The sequence below is a fragment of the Elephantulus edwardii genome, unplaced genomic scaffold, assembly GCF_000299155.1.
Source record: "Elephantulus edwardii isolate Elephantulus edwardi_28Jun2011 unplaced genomic scaffold, EleEdw1.0 scaffold00220, whole genome shotgun sequence".
NCBI lineage: Eukaryota > Metazoa > Chordata > Mammalia > Macroscelidea > Macroscelididae > Elephantulus > Elephantulus edwardii.
In genome coordinates, this window is record NW_006399970.1 from 1,252,712 (window position 1) to 1,267,880 (window position 15,169).

The 15,169-nt window shown below is 40.2% G+C and overlaps 1 protein-coding gene across 1 annotated transcript in view; it reads left to right on the forward strand.

Annotated features, from left to right (window-relative positions):
- The first annotated feature begins 11,580 nt into the window (after positions 1-11,580).
- Positions 11,581-15,169, forward strand: part of CLOCK (clock circadian regulator) — a 141,638-nt gene continuing 138,049 nt past the window's right edge. Inside the window, exon 1 of the mRNA XM_006898097.1 lies at positions 11,581-11,588. Within this exon, the coding sequence (XP_006898159.1) occupies positions 11,581-11,588 (8 nt within the window). The remainder of the gene's footprint in view (positions 11,589-15,169) is intronic.

Genomic DNA, 15,169 nt, shown 5'->3' on the forward strand with positions numbered 1-15,169 from the left:
TCACTCCTAGGCATGTGCCCAAAGTATGTGAGGTAGTGCTTCAAATCCTAGCTTCCGAGGAGAAACTTGGTTTCACCCTCTCCAAGACAGACTTATTTGTTTTCTTGGCTGTCCATAGTATGTTCTCGACTCTTCTCCAGCACCACAACTCAAAGGCATCAGTTCTTCTTCTGTCATCCTTAGTCATTGCCCAGCTCTCTGATGCATAGCAAGTAATTATGAAGACCATAGCCTGGATCAGGCACACCGTAGTCCCTAGACTGACATTTTCTTTTTTATACATACAATTTCCCCCCACTTTTTCTGTCTCCACTCTGGAGCTTCCCTGATTCTATATGTGGATTGACAGACAAGAAGTTTCCCATCACCCTTGAATTACATATGCACAGTACAGATAAAGAAACATAGCAAGGACTTGGAGAACAGAATCATTATAAACCATTGCTCAGACCCCAGACTTAACCTGAGGTGATGCAAATTACAACAAAATAACATAGTAAAATCTTTGAAAATGGTGTTTATTTTGGAACCATCACCATAGAAGGCAGGACAGAACTTGTAGTATGGACTTCAAAATTAGAATTCTAGATGTTAACAGAATCTAGAGTCTAGACATTTTCTGTTTTGTGGGCGTAGCATTTTAGCTCTGATATTGTAGTTTTCAGTCTGGGAGCACTGTTGCCTGTTGGGGTAACTTGAGAACATCTAGATATGTTTTTTTGTCTTATTTCAACAGAGACAAAGAGGATAGTTGATCTATGCTTCCACATTGCAAACAACTGACCCTCACAGTATAGAGTTATCTAGTCCACAGTATCAGTAGTGATAAGGTCTAGAATCTTTCCTTGTATTATCTTTTGGAATCAAGATTCCTACTTACATTTTAAGTTATAATTCAAATTATAAAAATTGATTTAAATTTAGTCATGTATTTTTCCACTTCTTGTAGTCTTCATTTTCTCTTGAGAGTTTTATTCTATTTAACTTTGTCTTAGTTAAAAGCTTTCTTCAAATCTACTTACTTATTACTTGAATGGTATTCAAGCTCTTACATGATTACAAAGTAACTTCCTTATACCTGGTTATAGATTTTTATCAAATCTTGTGTCTTCTATCTCAGGGATCTATATCTGTCACATGTGTAAGTCATATTACATTCTATTAAATCTGGTAAGAACCTTCTAACTATGGGAATTAGTGTTCTAGCTGCCCAGTCTCTTTTACCCTGTAATTACTTCTGCTTGTGTCCTGCAGAGAAGATAAGATATATCTGTGCCATTTGAGCCCATCTCCTTGCTGCCCTGCCACACATTTAAGCCTGTTATGTCCTGGGACCTGGTTATTTGAGGGAATGGATCAAGAAATCAATGTCAGTTTGCTTTAAAAAAGAAAAGTAGTCAGCCAAAGGACCACATAAGCCATTTATGTTCAAATAAATATTTGAAAATACATAAGGATGGATGATGTGGAGATGGATAGAATATGCATATCATAAATGTAACTGTTTATAGGAGGTAAGTTTAATCCTAGCACACTGATTATTATAGTGAAGAGGAAAGGTTTTATTGTGGTGTTTTCTGAATTATATTTGCTTCAGAATGTGTCTAAACTTACTTCAGCTAGTTTTCAGATGATTTTTAACATGCTTGCCCTACTTGGCTGCACAAAAGGAACCTGGCAGTTTATCTGTATTTTAATAGGTCAAAACAACTACCTTTTAAATAAAGTGATTACATTGCAAAAAAGTAGAGAACTATTTGTGGCCTTGAAATCTGATCTATTTCTACTATCATTTCAGGTAGATCCCTTGGCCTCATTATTCAAATATAGTGTTGTTATTGTTGTTATGTGTCATCGATTCATTTGCGACTCATAGCGACCCTGTGAACAAGAGCCCTAAACCCTGCCCTGTCCTGTGGCAACCTCATTGTCTCCAACACACCTACTCCCACTACCCCAATCACTGAATTGATCCATCTCATCGAGGACCTTCCTCTCCTGCACTGTCCCTCCACTCTCCCAAGCATGATGTCCCTCTCCAAGGACTGGACCCTCCTTGCAATATGCTCAAAGTACGTCAGACGAAGCTTCAGAATCCTTGACTCCAAGGAGCAACCTGGTTTCAGCCTCTCTAGGACAAATCTGATTGTCCTTCTAGCAGTCCATGTTATATTCAACAGTCTTCTCCAGCAGTACAGAGCAAAGGCATCAGTTCTCTTTCTGTCATCCCTAGTCACTATTCAGCTCTCTGATGCATAACACGCAATTGCAAAGACTAGCCCAGATCAGGCACACTTTAGTCTCCAGCCTGACGTCGTTGCTCTTCAGTACACTTGAGAAGTCCCTCACAGTTGACTTTCCCAATGCAGTTCGTCTCTTGATTTCCTGGCTGCTGGTACCAACAGTGTTGACTGTGGAGCCAAGCAAACTAAAGCTGTGAACAATCTCAATCTCTTCACCATTTATAATTATGCTGCCAATTGGCCCAGTGGTGAGAATCTTTGTTTTCTTGATGTTGAGCTTCAAGCTGTATTGAAGGCTTCAGTCCTTGACCTTCTTCAGCAAGCACTTCAGGTCCTCCTCAGTTTCAGTGAGCAGGGTCATGTCGTCTGCATAACACAGGTTGTTGATGAATCTTCCACCAATCCTGATACCACATTCCTCCTTGTACAGCCCAGTGTCCCGGATGATCTTTTTCTGCATACAGATTGCAAAGATATGGAGACAGAATACATCCCTGGCTGACGCCCTCCCAATTTTGAACCATTGTCTCCTTGCTCTGTTCTGACAAACTGCCTTTGGTCCAAGTACAGGTTTTCACATAAGCACAATCAAATGATCTGGGATTCCCATTCTTTTCAAAGTCAGTCACAGCTTGTTGTGATCCACACAGTCAGAGTCTTTGCATAGTCAGTGAAGCACAGATAGACATTCTTCTGGTATTCTCTGCTTTCTGCCAAGATCTGTCTAACATAGCTATAATATTCCTAGTACCGCGACCTCTTCTAAACCCAGTCTGCACATCTGTTAGTTCTCTGTTGACGTGTTGCTCCAGTCATATTTGTATAATTTTCAGGAGAATCTTCCTTGTATATGATATTAGTGATATTGTTCAGTAATTTCCACACTCTGTCGGGTCACCTTTTTTTGGAATGGGAATATGTGAAAATATCTTTAAGGAGTTGGGGTCAGAAAATCAAAAGGGCCGAACTTGCTCAGCATTTATTAAGCTCAAGAAACTGAAGAACAAATTCAAACCTCGAGTTGCTATAATCAAGGATGCTTTAGGAAGAATATTAAATGATCCAGGAAGTATTAAAAGAAGATGGAAAGAATATACTGAGTCACTGTATTGAAAGGAATTGGCAGACACAGAAGTATTTCATGAAACAACATATGAGCAAGAGCCTATGGTGATGAAGGAAGAAGTTCAGGCTGTTTTGAAGGAAATAGCAAAAAAATAAGATCCCAGGAATAGATGGTATACCAATTGACATATTTCAGCTAACAGATACTGCCCTGGATGTGCTCACCAAGTTGTGCCAAGAAATCTGGAGAACAGCCACTTGGCCAACTGACTGGAAGAGATCTATATTTGTTCCCATTCCCAAGAAGGGTGACCCAACAGAGTGCGGAAACTATAGAACAATATCATTAATTTTACATGCAAGCAAGATTCTGCTGAAGCTTATCCAAAAATGACTAGAACAGCAGCACATTAGCAGAGAACTGCCAGAAGTCCAGGCTGGGTTTAGAAGGGGTTGTGGTACTAGGGATATTGTAGCTGATGTTAGATGGATCTTAGCTGAAAGCAGGGAATACCAGAAGAATGTCTATCTGTGTTTCATTGATTATACAAAGGTGTTTGACTATGTGAGTCATAACAAACTGTGGCTGACTCTGAGAAGAATAGGAATCCCAGAACACTTGATCGTGCTAATGCGAAACCTATACTTGGACCAAGAGGCAGTCGTCAGAACAGAGCACGGAAACACTGCATGGTTCAAAATTGGGAAGGGCATACGCCAGGGATGTGTCCTGTCTCCATACCTTTTCAATCTGTATGCAGAACAGATTATCCGGGAGGCTGGGCTCTATGAGGAGAAGTGTGGTGTCAGGATTGATGGAAGATTCATCAACAGTCTGCGTTATGCAGATGACACAACCCTGCTTGCTGAAACTGAGGAGGACCTGAAGAGTTTGCTGCAGAGGGTTAAGGACTGCAGCCTCCAGTATGGATTGAGGGTCAATGTCAAGAAGACAGATATTCTCACCACTGGACCAATTGGCAGGGGAGCATCAGGATGGATGGTGAAGAGATTGAGATTGTTCAAAGCTTTCGTTTGCTTGCCTCCACAATCAGCACTCTTGGCACCAGTAGCCAGGAAATTAAAAGACATATTGCGATGGGAAAGTCTGCTGTTAGGGATCTCTCTAAAGTACTGAAGAGTAACAGTGTCTCTCTGGAGACTAAGGTGTGTCTGATACATGCCATGGTCTTTGCTATCACTTGTTATGTATCAGAGAGTTGGACAGTGACTAAGGAGGATACAAGGAGGATTGATGCCTTTGAGCTGTGGTGCTGGAGAAGAGTATTGAGGTACCATGGACTGCTAGGAAAACAGATTCATCCTGGAAAGGGTTAAACCGGGCGGCTCCTTGGAGGCAAGGGTTCTGAGGCTCCATCTAACATACTTTGGACATGTTGTAAGAAGAGACCAGTCCTTGGAGAAGGACATCATGCTGGGGAGGGTGGAGGGACACTGCAGGAGGGGAAGACCCTCTATGAGGTGGATTGATTCAGTGTTGGGGTAATCAGGATAGGTGTATCGGAGACAGTGCGATTGGCAAAGGACAGAGCAGAGTTTAGGGCTGTTTTACATAGGGTCGCTGTGAGTCACAAGCGACTCGACGGCACATAACAACAACAACAGCATATGTTGTTAGATGCTGTTGAGTCGAGAACAACCCATAGTGACCCCATGAACAATAGACTTACGCCGTGTCCTGTCTTCACACCTCCTGTATACTAGAGCCCATTGAGGTAGTCACCATTTCAGAGCACCTACTCGAGTATTTTCTTCTCCTTTGTGAACATCATGTCCCTCTCCAAGGAGTAGCCCCTCCTGTCAACATGCCTGAAGTATGTGAAGCAAAGCCTCATCATACTTGCTTCCAAAGAACACTCTGGCTGCACCCTTTCAAAGCCCTATTTGTTGGCTCTTTTTGCAGTTCATGGGATGTTAAGTGTTCTTCTCCAGCACCATAGCTCAAAGGCATATAACTGGACCAGGAGGCTTTTGTTGAACAGAGCAAGGGAATACTACAGGGCTTAAAATTAGGAAGAGAGTGTGTCAGCGTGGTATTCTTTATAACTATTCTGTCTGTATGTTGAGCAAATTAATTGAGAAACTGGACTCTGTGAAGAGGAATGTGGCATCAGGACTGGAGGGATACACAACCTTGCTTGCCATAAGTGAGGAGGATTTGAAACAGCTGTTGCCTTCAATATGGAATGTATCTCAATATCAAGAAGACAAATATTCTTACCACTAGACTGATAGGAAACATCAAGATTAATTGAGAAAAGATTGAAATTGTCAACAGCTTCATCTTACTTGAATTCGCAGTTGGTACCAGCAAAGACCATGGCCTGTATTAGGCGCACCTTCGTCTCCAGAGAGACACCGTTCCTCTTCAGTACTTTAGAGAGATCCCTAACAGCAGGCTTTCCCATCGCAATACGTCTTTTAATTTCTTGGCTACTGGTGCCAAGAGTGTTGGTTGTGGAGCCAAGCAGACTAAAGCTGTGAACATTCTCAGTTTCTTCACCATCCATCCTGATGCTGCCAGTTGGTCCAGTGGTGAGAATCTTTGTCTTCTTGATATTGAGTCTCAATCTATATTGAAGGCTGTAGTCCTTGACCCTCTGCAGCAAGCGCTTCAGGTCCTTTTGATGCATATAAATATATCCCCTTTTTCTTTAGGGACCCATATTGGGAATTTACATACACTTGATCGGAAAAAAATAATAGACTGCTATTTAGCAGGTAAGGCACCAGAGGCAGAACCTTCTCACTGAGAATCACAAAGGAGGAGGAGGAGTTGTAAACAGACACTACTGATTGGAATATGAGAAGTGTGAATGTAGGGCCCAGGATGAGATGGATTGACTCAGTGATTGGAGATACGAGATTAGGTTTGTTTGAGATGTTGCGATAGGGTCAGGATAGGGCAGGTTTCACAGCTAATGTATATTGGTTTGCTATGAGTTGCAGGTGACTCGGTGACACACAGCAACAGCATTTATTAGTAACAGTAGCTCTGGAGGCTTACTGTTAAGGTGTTGCATTGCCAACCGGAAGGCACATCAATCTAATCTACCAGCTGCTCTATAGGAGAAAGGTGGACAGTCTCCTTATGTGCTATTTGCTGCCTCAGAAAACATGTTGGAGGATCAGCTGTTGCTTGATTCTGATGTGACAGTATGTAACAGCAGTAATTACTTTAATAGAAAAGGTGGAATTGAATTGATCTTGTTTGGCACCTGTTTCACACTTGTAAAGCATACCGTTTTTATATATGAAGTATAGAACATTACACAGTTTTCTAAAAAGCAAATTATCAGATTAATTTGAGTATTGAACTGACAAACTTTTGCCATTCATGGAAACATCCACACAGCTTATTGTTGCTATACAGTACTGAAGTTAAACTTCCAGTCGAGTGAGTCATGCAGCTTTAATTGCCGTTCTGGATTTTTCATTCCTGTGCACACCATGAAAAGAAAAATAGTTAAGTCAAGAACCTTAACTCGTGTGGTTGCTTTATTTTATTTTTACCAAAGAGTTACTTTTTTGGGTCATGATATATAGTAGCAGAATGATGGAACTTGAAAGATGCCTATGTCCTAATTCATGGAATCTGTGACTGTGCTTAATTATATGGCAAAAAAGAAATGAGATTGAAAATTAAATTGAGGTTTCTGATCACATGAACTTGACATGAAAGGCAAGGAGTTTCAGCAGATGAAAGTCCTGGATTTTTAGCAAATCAAAGTCCTTCATTGGGTGAAAGCTTTGCTACTTTGCATCATTGTGGTAGACTTTCCACAGTGCTAAAGAACAGAGATGCCAGTTTATACTAAGGTGTGCCCGATTGATCCAAGCCATGCTATCTATATTCATTTGCTTCCTGTGCATCTCAGAGTTGGACAGTGAATAAGGATGACAAGGAAAGAGTCAATGCCATTGGATTTGATTAAAGTACTGAGTATTCCATGGGCTGACAAAAGAATAGATAAATCTGTCTGTCTGTGAGGAATTATAACCAGGGTACTCCTTAGTGGCAAGAATGGTGAAACTTCATCTCACATATGCTTAGCATGTTGTCAGGATGGCCAAGGACATCGTCCTGGGAAAGGCGGAAGATCAGAAAAGACCCCAAAGAGATGGATTGACACACTGACGGGAACAGTGTGGTCAAGTATAGCAGAGATCTTGAGGATGGTGCAGGATACGGCACTGTTCAGATCTGTTGTTCATAGGATCTTTGAGTCAGAGTTGACTTGATGATACCTAACGCAACAACTACTTCAAGCAGGCAGCTTTTCCCCAGTCTTACTGTGAATGCTTTCCTATCTGAGGGACTCTTCATTTAGCACTATATTCAACAATATTATGTTATTTGTAGGTTTTAGACAACTTGTTATTTCAGAAGTGAATGTACAGTCTTGTTTCTAGTCTGTCTTGGGCTTGAAGACCTGATGAAATCTCTCCACCATAGGTGACCTTGCTGATATTTGAAATACCAGCAGCATAAACTCCAGCACTGCAATGATAGGCAAGCCACCACAATGTGGCAGTCTGGCATATGATTGATAAGAGTCTAGAGATTGATAGGATTTTGTATTTCAAAATTCATTGCAATTACCTTTAAAAACATCTGTAGACTCTGACTTCACCTAATAAACCTCACACAGCAGTCAAATTGGCTTATCTACTGGAAGAGATGGTAGGAAAGCTCAATATCTGTATTTAAGACAAAACCAAGGACTATCTATGGAACAGACATCAATTACTAATACATAAGTTCAAAAATTGAAGTGGAAGAAAGTTACAGGTAGTCCACAAGAACCAAAATTCGACCCCCAGTCTATCCTAGCTGATAGAAAAACATGTCAAAAATAGTTCAATGTTAATGTTCAGAGACCGGATGAACTAAAGTATGACATTAAGAACATCATTCATGGAAAACAAAAAGTCATTAAAAATACAGTGGAGGAAAAAAAACATGGATGTCTGAAAGACTCTGAAAGTTGCAGTTGATCATAAAGATACCAAAACAGGGAATAAATGCTGAAGTAAGAGAGCTGAACAGAAAATTTGAAAGAGCAGATTGAGAAGATAAAGGCTTTGTAGTTACAAAGTATTATAATTACAAAACTTTTTGTAATTAAATGAGTAAAGAGCTGAAGTTAGAAAAATGAAAGAGAAGAACATGCTCAGCATTTTTCATGCTGAAAGAACTGAAGAGCAAGCTAGAAGTTGAAAGAACTGAAGAACAAATTAAGCTTTGAGTTGTGACACTGAAGGATTGTATGGACAAAAACTTGAATGATGCAGAAAGCATCAAAAGAATACACAGAGTCACTGTACCAAAAAAAATTGACCAAGACTGAAGAAAAAAAAAAGAAGTCTACATTGCCCTGAAAGCATTGGCAAAAATTAAGATTTCAGGAGCTGATAGAATGCCTTTTGACATGTTTTGGCAAACACGCGTTCTTGGATGTGCCCACCAGACTGGGCCAAGAAATTTGAGCCACCTATCTAACTGAGTAAAAGAAACCCACATTTGTTCCTATTCCCAGAAAAGGTGAACCAACAAATTATGGAAATTATCTAACATTGTTATAATTATTGCATGTAAGTAAAATCTTGCTGAAGATTATTTTTAAATGGCTAGAACAGTGCATATCTTTTGGGAACTGTGAGAAATTCTAGCTGGATTCAGAAGAGGCTGTGGAATGAGGAATGCCATTGCTAATGTCAGATGGATCTTAGCTGAAAGCACCAATACCAGAAAGATGTTTACTTTGGTTTTATTGAATATGTAAAGATGTTTGAGTACTTGGATCATAAATATTGATATTATGTAGAAGAGTAAATTACATTGTTGTTATTAGGTACCATTAAGTTGAGTATGACTCATAGCAACCCTGTGAACAACAGATCTGAAGCCTGTCCTGTGCTGTCTTCACAATCTCTGACATACTTCAGTCTCTTGCTGTAGTTACTGTGTCAATCCACCTGGTTGAGGGTCTTCCTCTCTTTCACTGTCCCTGCACCTTGCCAAGCATTCTATCCCTCTCCAATGAATAGCCTCTCCTAGCAACAAGCCCAAAGTATAAGATGAAGTTTTATCTTTATCTACAAGGATCACTCTGATTGCACCTTCTCCAAGGCATATCTTTATATTCTTTTGGCAGTCTGTGGAATAGTCAGTACTCTTCTCCAACACTATAGTTCAGAAGTATCAATTTTTCTTCTGTCATCCTTATTCATTGTCCAGCTCTCAACAGTGTATCAAGTGGTTGAAAAGACCATGGCCTGAATCAAGTTCTCAAACTAACACCATGTTCTTCAATAATTTGGAGAGGTCCCTGACTGCAGACTTCCCCAGTGCAATATGTGTCTCCTGTTGTGACTGCTGGTACCAACCAGGTGTATTGATTGTGGATCAAAGTAAGAAGTAGTTGTTAACAGTTAGTCCATATCGAAGGCTGCAGTGTCTTATCTTCAGCAACAAGTGTTTCAAGTCCCCTTCACTTTCAGCAAGTGAAGTTGTGTCATCAGCATAATGAAGGTTATTGATGAATCTTCCTCCAATACTGATCCCACATTCTTTTTCATAGAGTCGAGCTTATTGCATAATTGCTCAACATAAAGATTGGTATGGAGAAAGAATACAACTCTGACAGACACTTAATTTTAAACCATGTCGTTTAAAAGTGTTCCTTTGCTCCTTTGGCACAGTAATCTAGGTATAGGTTTCTCATCAGCACAGTTAAGTTACATTGCACAATTTAAATTACACTGGGGCCATCCAGGTAAGACAACATAGACCTCCCATCTCAAGATCATTGTCCTTAATCACAGGTGCAAAGTCCATTTTGCTATGTAAAGTAACATACTCACAAATTTTAGAAATTGTGCCAAGGACATTTTTATGGGACCTTTTATTTTGCCTACCACAAGACCCCTCTTCCTTCCTGTGGGATGTTAGTGCAGAGGCCATGTGGAGGCTTGGTTGTAGGTAGCTTGTGTTCAGAATTGTGGTCCATAGTTCACTGTGGGATTCTCTCTGAAGCTCAGCATTGAGCTTTTCCTTCCTTCAAGTCTTGTTTATCTGGAGCTCATTTGAGGTGGAGAAAAAGTCAGAACTCAATCTCTTCATCTTTGATATGGTAATATTATGCTCTGTGTTCTGTGGACCAAACCAATCCATTACCTCACTAAGGAGCTCAGATACAGTATTGTTGTTGTTGTTGTTAAGTGCCGTTGAGTCGCAGGCGACTCATAGCGACCCTATGAAGGAGAGTCCTTGACGCTTGGGTGCCTTTCATCCTCTCTCCAAGTTCATAGGGTTTCCGGAGGCAAGCTATTATGGAAGTGGATGCCACTCCTCCTTCCACGCTCATTTAATCGGGCAGCTCCACCCCACACTCTCGTCTGCATTGGGTAGCCAACCATTAACGCATTTGACACATCCGTGTCACAGTGTTCAGCCTCACAGCAACCACAAGTGACCGCAGGACGGCAACTTGTACACCAGGGCTATACGACCTAGGGGAATGACTGAACAAAAACAATGAAAGACTGCCGCTGCTGTCTTCAACTCAAAGCCAGGCGTGGCTTCCCTGGCTCCTGGAGGCAGAGTCGCCTTTCTCCAGAGACCGCCACAACACCACACAACTCCCACATACACAGCACCATCCTCTCTGGCCAAAGGATCACAGCCACGTGGGTGGAGCAAACCTGGGCGATTATGGCCGTCTCCTCCCTCCTCTTCTCCTTTTGGGCTTGAAGCCGCTGCTGCCTTCAACCCAAGGCCAAGCGTGGCTTCCCTGGCTCCTGGAGGCAGAGTCGCCTTTCTCCAGAGAGATACAGTATTATCTGAAAAAATTTTACTTGAATCTTTGGAGGTAGGTGTTTCAGAAATACTTTATATTTTGACATCTGGCTAACTAGAGTTGTATCATTTGAAATGGCTGTCTTGATTCAGAATTCTCTGAGAAGTTTATTCCATAAGACTTTGACTTTGATATGTATCTGGGTATTATGTCCAGTTTTTTGTTATTGTTGTTCAGTACCATCAAGTTGACAGCGACTTATAGCAATCCTTGCACAATATCTCTGAACCCTGCCCTATTCTAAGCCAATCTGTCTCTGACATACCTACCCCCATTATCCCAGTTACTTTGTCAGTCCATCTCATTTCATCTCATCTTCCTCACCTGCAGTGTCCCTCCACCCTTCCAAGCATGATGTCCTACTCCAAGGACTGGCCTCTCCTAGCCACATGCCCAGGTATGTTATACACATCTTAAAAAATCCTTACCTCTGAGGAGCAACCTGGTTTCACCCTGTCCAGGACTAACCTCTTTTTCTTCTGGTAGTCCATGGTATGTTCAGTCCTCTTCTCCAGCACCACAGTGCGACTGTGACTCTTCGTGACTGTGAACAGCGGATGCCATCCTTGCCCTATCATGCACCCTCCTCACAATCTATGTTATGCTCGAGTCCATTTTTCCAGTAACTCCAACTTGTTGGGGATTTTTCTCTCCTCCTCTGATTCTCCACCATGAAGTCCTTTTCGAAGGACTGGCAGTCCTGACAACATGCCAGAGTATGTGAGACATCCTTGCCTTAGATTCTCCTGCTGCTCCACAGGAGATAAATGGCTAATTTCTTCCTATACAACTAACTGCCAAGAAAACATACTGGAGGGTCAGCTGTGGGTCAGTTCTGACTTGGTGGTACACAACATACATTAGTTAATTTTTTAAATATTTCACAAGTTAAGGTAGTTATCTAAAAGATAATTATCTTTTTTAGCTATAATACATTTATTCAGTGTATCACAGGTTATGATTTTTTTTGGAAAAAAATGGTGACAAAGCATAATAAACTTGTTACTTAGGTTTTATATTGTGCTAGTAGTACTTTTAATTAATTTTACTAGATCCATCATTCTGAGAAACATCTGTGATACCAGATTTATCTAGTCTAAATTCAATCCAAAGTAGGTCAGTGGGTCAGTAGGTTATTAGGTTAGGAAAAAAATTATTTACATTTTCCATTTATTAAAAATTCAAGTTCTAGAGTTAGCCATTTTAGAATTAATAGTTGGTTTTAGAATTCAGATAAAATTAACTTTGTTGTTTTCTTTAAATTATGTGAATAGTATATGAGACAGTAGTTTATTGGTTATGTTTTTGTTCTCTAGAGTGTTCTGTTTTGGAGGGGGAGAATGTGTGTGTATAACTCATTCTCTTAGTCTCTTACTCACTGCCATCAAGCCCATCACAGCTCAAAGCATCTCTCCCACCAGTTTTCCTAAGCTGTACATTTTAATGGGAGCAGACTCCCCATCTTTTCCCCTGGTGGATTTGAACCTAAGTGGCAGGCAGCTTTTAAATAAGCCACATGTTTTGGATCAGAGCTCCTCATCTCAAAACTCATTGCTCTTGTCTAGTTGGAACTGACGCATAGCTGACCCTCCGTTGGGTTTCTGAGGCTGTAAATCCACAGAGGAGAAGACAGACCATCTTTCTCCTAAGGGGCGGCTGGTGACTTTGAGCCACCAGAGTCAAGACAAGAGCAGCTCCCTGATGCCTGAGCTCTTTATATGTAGTGAGACCTTACTTAAACCCAAATGCACTGCTCTGCAGTGCTGTTCCAACTATAGCAATTCTATAGTACAAAGTAAAACTGCCCCATAGCTTTCGAAGGTACTAAATCTTTATGAAAGCATATTGCCTTGGCTTTCCCTGAATGACTGGTGAGCTTGAGAAGGCAACATATAATAAGGGGCTGATCAGATATTTTAATTAAAAATGGATTACTTTAATCAATTAGAATAATGTAAAACAAAATGTTGATCAAATATTTAATTAATTACATATATCATTTATTATTAAGGTTGTAAAACAAAATGGGTATGAATGAGTGAAAAACCAATGTGGTTTTATAAAATGTCACTCAAATAAAAAGTTAAAAACATTTTTAAAAAATAATTACCCACTGCATTCATCATGTCTTCACATTGCCCTTAGGAGAAATTTGTACTTTAACATTCTCACCTCTCACTGCCATCTTTCTTACCCCACTCATCCTTGACTTTTTATTCTAGTTCTGCTGTTCTCTAAAATTGTAGTATCCTAACATTACAGTTGTTTTGTGCACATGTCATTTTATTAATTTTTGCTTAGTGTACTAATCGCTGTCCTTCATATCTCAGCTTTCATAGGGTGAAATGTTGACTCACTGTAGGGTATGAGTTGATTGTATTTGGCCTCCTATTTAAAAATACATTAGGGCGCTAGGGCCTATAGCCCTGAGGCCTGTTTGTAATTTTTTTTTTCAAACATTCTTCTAAGTGGTATAGCACTGGTCTATCCATTTGCTGTACAGAGGTAACTCAGTGTTGCTGTGGTGCTAAACACTGACAGATACCCATGATGGACAGTGTTTGGTGGAGCTCCCCAATTAAAACAAGCTTGGAAGCAGGAGTGGCATTTACTTCCGAAATAGCTTACCTCTAATGATGAAAGTTACACAAGTGTTCAAGTCTTTCATTCACAGGGTCGCTATGAGTCATCTACAACTTGGCACCTAACAACGACAACAACATAGTACTGCTGCTGCTGCTGCTTTTTTTTTCTTAAATTGGGGTTTGAGTTAATGTTTACAGAGCAAATTAGGTATTGCTTTTTCCAGCAGACTTTCTTAACTCCCTGTTACTCCTTTTATTTTATCCACATAGCACCTTGTGCTGTCTGTCTGAAACACCTAAAGAGCAATGACATGTCTGGTTGAAGATTTAAAATTAGCAGTAGCACAATGTTGACCACCTTTATGTTTATGCTTAATAAATATCTTCTGAATACTACACATGAATTATTTTAAAATCAGTTATATTTAAGTGTATGAAGTTTCTACTTGTATTCCTTTGATGTGTCTAGGTAGAAATAATTAATTTTATGCTCAGTAACCATTTTTCTTCTTAGCTCATTAGTTACATTCTTTGCTTTTTTTTTTTTTTTTTTGGTGCTTTTGCCCTTTTCAGAATAGCTTTTAAAAACCCTTGCATTGAAAATATATTCGCTTTATTTCAGGTTGCACATATTTAACTTGCTGTTATTGTTAGGTGCTATCACGTTGGTCCAAAGCTTAGTATCCCTGTGTGCAAGAGAATGAACTTTTGCCTGATTCTATGCCATCCTCACAACCTCTGTTGTGTTAGGCCATGTTGTAATCATTATGCGACTTCACCTCATTGAGCACCCTTTATTATTATTATTATTATTATTTCAAAAATTAGATAACTTGTTCAAGGATTTGCCCCCACCCCATCTCTGCGGTCTTAAATGTCAATACTTGCTCGTCTCTGGCAAGCTGGTATTAATAGCTTTCATTCTAACTAGGTAATTCCATCTTGAAATACCTAAAACTGAGTAGGACACACTGTGATCTAGCTTCCAAATTTTGCTTCATGCAATTCTAAGAATTCAGTCCCATTGCTTCTGGTGGTTTTGAACCAGACATCTTATTTCTATTTGATTTTTCTAATCTGGCTTAGTGGATAAGGAGTTGTACTGTCAACCCAAAAGCATATTATTTGAGTCCACCAGCTGCTCCCTGGGAGAAAGATGGACAGTCTTTTCCCATGTGATTTTTAGCCTGTGAAAATCATTGTTGTGGTGGTGGTGGTTAAGTGCCGTCGAGTCGTAGGCAACTCATAGCGACCCTATGAACAAAAGTCCTCGACACTTACGTGACTTCCATCCTTTCTCCAGGTTCATAGCATTTCCAGAGGCAAGCTATTTACAGAAGCTTGCTTCCAAGCTTGTTTTAATTGGGAAGCTCCACCAAACACTGTCCACCAT